We start from the raw sequence: 6113 nt of genomic DNA on the forward strand, positions 1-6113 counted from the left end.
TAAAATTCGACCGAAAAGACCAAGCCTTTATAGATGTTCAGTTTAACTAATGATAGGGAAAAGCTCATAAAAAAGTATTTCAAATAAACTTCTTCTAGGTGGGTAGAGCATACAGAATATGAGTATCACCTCAAAACAAAAAGAAAAAGAAAAAAGAAAAAAGAATGAGTAACATTTTAATTGTGATTTATAATCCTAGGGAACATTATTAGTCCCAAAAATTCAATTTGTTGAAAAAAGAAATTGGTTAATTTTTCACTTGGTAACACATTCAAGTTTAGCCACAACTTGTGGGTGACCAAATCCAATGTATTACCGGGAGGATTCATTTGTTTTCCCATCTTAAGAAACCTTTCATCTTTATTGTCCATGATATACAAATGTCACAATTCATACTGCACAAGGAATGCATTTCTGGGGTAAAACATCCCTCTTTCCCATGTATAATCTCAAATCTAACATGTGCTATCTCCCGATGGAGGCCTGAATATTGAAGTATGTTTATAAATCTTTAGTATGGCAAGCTCTTAGAACTTGTGCTGATCACAAGGGTCTTGAGCTTAGAACTGTCCTCACTAGCATTGGCACGCCGTGTTATCATTTCCATATTCTTATGTAAACTTTGCTTCACCAAATTCTTCATCATTTTCTTTCCTTCTTGAGCCTCCATTTGATTTATAGGTGAACCTATTGTAATCCTTCCTGTTTGTGGGCCTGAATGTGGGCCCATCTTTGCTTGCCTCTCGTCTTTGAACCATTGCAATAGCTTTAGTGCTCTCTTTTGGGCTAGAGGGCTACCCAATAATGCCACTTCAAGTAGTACCGACACAATTCCTGACTTGGCCATTTTTTGGCGTTGGGCGGAGCTTTGATGGGCCAAAATCATTAAAATGTAAGCTGATAACTCTTGGCATTTGGGTTTATCTTCCCATGTCAAAGTCTCCATCAAGCTTTGTGGCACCATTGGACTATTTTCCAATGCCTTCTTTCCCATTAAGGTCACCACCAAGTGCCCAAGTGTTGCAAGGGCTTTCTCTGATAGGTCTTTTATTGAGGAGAGCATCAGGAGGGTTTGTACCGCCCCATTAGAGACTAGAGGTCCTGCACTGTCTAACACGGTGGACATGTTGTATAAAGTACCCAAACACAACACTTTAGTTTCAACACTTGAGCTTGATGATTCTAGAATGCTTGTGAGAAATGGGAGAATTTCTGATGAGGCAAAAGGGAATTGGTTGTTTGCTAGAGAAGACAATGATAAGAGCAATTCAGCAAATCCACTTCTCGTTGATTCGTCAATAATATCAATATTCTTTGGTAGTCTGGATAATATTCCTGCCTCCACCATGAGCACCTTGTTCCTGATTGGACAAAAAAAAGAGAGAAATTGACAAAGAAAAATTAGGACCAGAAGCACAACATGTTTCAACTCTCATCTAACAAAGGTTGAAAATAAGAATGACACATAAATCGAGTCAATAATGACCTCGAAACTTGAATTGGTTATTTAAATAAAACAAGCAAAAATAATAGGTTAAGTTAGATTAAAAAAAAAACAAGTGGTGGCCTGTAATTGCATAATTTCTTATAAAATATTCAAGGGTACCCATTAAATATAAATCTCTCTGATCAAAACTAACCAAATTATTTAAAGAATTCCAATCTGGATGAAGTCAATAGATCTGTGTTGGAAAGTGGAGGTCAATAGACGAAGTTTTCATTTGTCTAAAGATTATTATTGGAATCTGAACCACTACGCTATATCCCATAGACTGATTTTTTCTAATTTTTAAAAGACAAAGATGTCGCTTCAATACACACTGTTCCTTGTCCAAATTTCCCTACCACTGTGGAACTTAGTGGACAGTCAGCGCACCTTATGGCGCTCTGATTCAAGGGCACATTTTGCTTAATTATATATTGGTTCTTTAAAGCTAATGATACCCCCATCATATACTATATATGCTGGTAATGGTTTATTCCATCCATGATCAAGATGCTATGTATGACCTTAATTTTTTTTCTTGTAATTAAAAGTAATTAAAATGGGTCATTCAGGAAATGCATGAACGCACGTTAGAAAGCACAGAAGCCTTAGTTATATGGATGATGGTCGGGTGCTTTGATGTATTTCAAACAATTTTATAATTACTGATTTGGTCTATTTCAAACAATTCAGGAAATGCATGAACACATGTTAGAAAGCACATAAGCCCTAGTTATATGGATGATGGTTGGATCAATGCTTTGATTGATGGGCTGCATATTTCAAACAATTTTATAATTAGTGACGTGCTCTATTGTAATTGTGCATAATAAAAATAATGTCAATGATATATTCATTTGAAAAATTTACCACCTTAACAAGTAATAAAGATTATAAAAAGAAAAAAAAAATTGAATCCCTAATTATTCTATCAAATGTGTAAAGCCAAAAAAAGCCCTTTATTTTGTTCCATTTTTACTATCTACAAGTTTTTTTTTTTCTTTTTTTATAGACTGTCTACAAATATACTTCTACATCCATGTCAAAAAAAAAAAAAAAAACTTCTACATCAAAGGTAACCGCTATCCTTCCCACCCTTGAATGTTGTCAATTGCCACAGATTCGAATGAAAAATAGTAAAATGAAAAGGAGCAGAGAGCCCTTCTGTTCTTCTTACAATTAATATTATCATTATTAAAGTAGTGAGTATATTTATGAGTGCAACAGCCTAGCTAGATCGAGAAGTGCATGAAGACCCATTCATCATTGCCCTTTTTAGAAACATTTATGTCCCATTGTTTTCTGCAACATTTATGAAAAAAAAAACTAGGAATTATAGAGGGTCCAAAAGTCCTAATCCGGCAGCAATGCCAACTACCACGTGAAGTGAATCGTGAATCCCTGGCTATTAATTATTATCACTACTCAAAGAGTCAAAGAGTGGTGGTGCCCATAAGGGTTCCATCTTGAGCTCAACAATGTCAACATTGTTAGGAAAATAAACATAAAACGCCAAAAATTAAGATAAATATAAATGCTTTCCACGTGGGTTCACCTCTGTTTCATATATATATATACACTAAAATGTTTCGATTGTGCAAAAATTTGAATGAAGGAGTTAAAAAGGAAAGCTTATTCTTATGTTTAATCACTAAATAATCTTCCTAAGTCGCTAACCTAACAAAATGTAAGGGTCCCAACTTTTCTTCCCCTATCTGTCCTAACAAACTTATACAACCAATCAAAGCTAAACCTATTAAAAAAGGATTAGAAGTTAGCATTAGCAGCCTCAATTTTAAAACATCTTTTGAAAAAAAAAAATAATAATAACTCTCTTTTTGGAAAAATAAAAATTTACAAAAGAATATAAGCAAATCTTCCACTGGACCTACACGTGTCGCATTCCTATTCCTATAACCCAAGTAACTACCCAAACCAAATTTTGCTGACTCCATAAACTTATAATATTACTCCATGAAAAAAATAAATAAATAAAAAGAAGGAAATTTACAACTCATTCAATAATATCCATTCATGCCTTCAATTTTCTTTGTTCCAAAGATGAATTCCACTTGCACCAAGATGATTAACTGTACAACTAATTAGACGCATACATGCAGCATGGTGAATGACAGTATGGTCAATTATTATGCTTGAAATATCAAAGAGGAAGTTATGCATGATGCATTCTTTTCCAACTCTCTATAATATAGTCATACCAATAGAAAGAAAAAAAAAACACCAAAAAGAAATCTAAAAACATATATATGAACAACTATAATAGTGAACCATTGATTTAATCCTATAAAACAATGAAATTAACTGATTTTCTTATGAACACAACCTATACCACGATTGTTGACCGTGAGCATTAACAATTATTTTAATATAAATAATAAATTTATCATATTTTTTTCAACAACAGACAATCTATCCCATCAAAATTATGAAAAAAGTTATATCTCTAACCTTTCTTCAAAAATAAATAAAGAAATGAAGAAATAGTAAAACTTACGTGTAAGTTCCATGAGCAAGCTCAATCAAAGCCGTGACCCCAACAAGCCTTCTACTAGGCACATCGGAAGCCACCATAGCCACCAACACAGGTATAACTTCCAGCTCTGCCATCAACTTCCTAGTCTTCCCATCTTCTCTTGTGAGCCTTTCAATCTCCTTAGCCGCCTTTTCTTTCTCTTCCCACCTCCCAAAGTGAAGCTTCTTCACTGACCTCTGTAGCACCACGGCCGAGTCATCCTCACTTTTCTCTCTTCCCATAACTTGCTGTGCTACTACTTCTTTATCATCATCATCATCAACACTACTTTTGATACTCACTATATCGAATCGATCCGTGGTCGACCCGTATCGCTTGCGAGCCGCCTTTGATCGTAGGAACCTTCGGATTCGACCAAAGAACTGGAGCTTTATGTAAGATAATAACCAAATAGAAGAAGAAGAAGAAGAAGAAGAAGAAGAAGAAGAATTGGACATGTTTGGGGGTTGCGAGGGACACATAGTGAAAGAAAAAGAGAAAAAGAGGTTGAGAAATAGTTATTGGGTTTTGTTTCTTTATAGTATAAGTTTTTCTGTGAGCCTGACTTTGAAAAAAATAAAGGGGAATATGGGATGAGTGGGACAAGGAGGAAGGCGACTTTGAGAGCAAAAACGAGAGGAAGCACAAAGCACATGCATACGAACAGTGCTGTCCATTGTAAACCCACAGACCGTGACGGATATTTAAGACAAGTGAGGGATCATGAGCTTTAAATTCCCATAATGCCCATATTTATAATACCCCATGTTATGATATGGCCTTTTGAGATAAAAATACAGAAAATCTTATTACACACTATTGTAAACTTAATTTTGAAATGGTGTTTTAAAGACAATCTTAATTCATGTGACAAAATGATGTTTTAAAGACAATCTTAATTCATGTGACCGTTATATACACGGTGAATATACAATAATGAGTATATAACTATCATTATTTATAAAATTATTTCATCAATAGGAAATGTGTAGGTGGGGGTGGGCCTATATATTAATAATGCCCAGCCCATTTTGGGGGTGAAGTTTAATGGATTTTTCATAATTGGACGGCTTAAACCACGAGATAATTAATTGTTGAAGTAAAGTAATGCGATCTATACTTTATTCTATCACATTAATTTGAATTTAATAATTAATTTATTATTATATAAGAGAAGAGAGTATCATATTATTTTACTCACTCTTGGAGTTTGGATCATTTCACTCCCAATGAGCCTTAATTTTTGGTCGTAGCATTGTCTTTACTACAAATTTTAAAAACAGAAAAATATTACTAAGAAAATTTAATTGGAAAAATTTAAATATAATTTCTTAAGTACTGTAGCTTTTACGAAAGGTAAAGGGTCTTGCTAGCTGTGCCTTTAGTGCATCTATTAATGCACAAATTTAGGAAAGTTTTAATGTTTTCATGGGAAATATAAAAAGTTAAAAAAAATTTTAATTTAGTTACATTTTTATTTTCCTATATTTTTTTTAAAAAAAATAGTTCTTAAACCAATATTTTTAGAACATTCTTTAACTTTTACAAAGATAAAATTGTCTATTTTGCAGTGACCAAAAATAGCTACATGATTGAAATTAAGTTACAATCCCTAAGAATTTATAGAAATTAAGTTAACAAAATCCTGGATTAAATTTTCACCTTATTTGATAAATAATTAGAAAAGAACACATAATTAGGTGCACTTGATTTTTATTTATTTATTTAGATAAGATATCATTTCTACTCTAGCATAATCTAAGTGTATATATGGGTGAAACTCCCTCCTGGAGACTTGAACTTTGTCCTTGCCCCTTACACTCCACAAACACTTATACTTGTAGAGTGACCACCGCACCAAAGGTATGCGGTGGTACTTGATTAATTTGTTATATAAATGATTAGAAAAATAGCACTTAATGATCCTTAAATAATGTTTTAAAGATTTCGTTTAACTAAACCATTGAACCAAAAATCAACTATTTGCACAAAAGCAAAAGGCAAAACTAAATGCATCCACTATCTTTTACAAGCCAAGTGTACACATTAAATGAACCTACACAAATAATTATATTCATTTCTAAATGTAAGAAA

General features: G+C 33.2%; 1 protein-coding gene across 1 annotated transcript; it reads right to left on the reverse strand.

Moving 5' to 3' along the window:
* Positions 1-328: 328 nt before the first annotated feature.
* On the reverse strand, positions 329-4694 carry LOC142633669 (uncharacterized). Its single transcript, XM_075807909.1, has 2 exons — positions 4002-4694; positions 329-1361 (listed from the first exon to the last, which is right to left on the reverse strand). The coding sequence occupies exons 1-2, from the start codon at positions 4499-4501 to the stop codon at positions 512-514; spliced, it is 1350 nt and encodes a 449-aa protein (XP_075664024.1). The 5' UTR covers positions 4502-4694; the 3' UTR covers positions 329-511.
* Between the last annotated feature and the right edge of the window lie 1419 nt (positions 4695-6113).

Source organism: Castanea sativa, chromosome 5 (genome assembly GCF_040712315.1).
Source record: "Castanea sativa cultivar Marrone di Chiusa Pesio chromosome 5, ASM4071231v1".
Classification (NCBI taxonomy): Eukaryota; Viridiplantae; Streptophyta; class Magnoliopsida; order Fagales; family Fagaceae; genus Castanea; species Castanea sativa.

Excerpts from the sequence above, each read along its gene's own strand:
- LOC142633669 (XM_075807909.1), bottom strand. The coding sequence starts at position 4,501 with ATGTGTCCCTCGCAACCCCCAAACATGTCCAATTCTTCTTCTTCTTCT. Across the intron at positions 1,362-4,001 it reads CTTGCTCATGGAACTTACAC|GAACAAGGTGCTCATGGTGG; the intron begins GTAAGTTTTACT and ends TTGTCCAATCAG.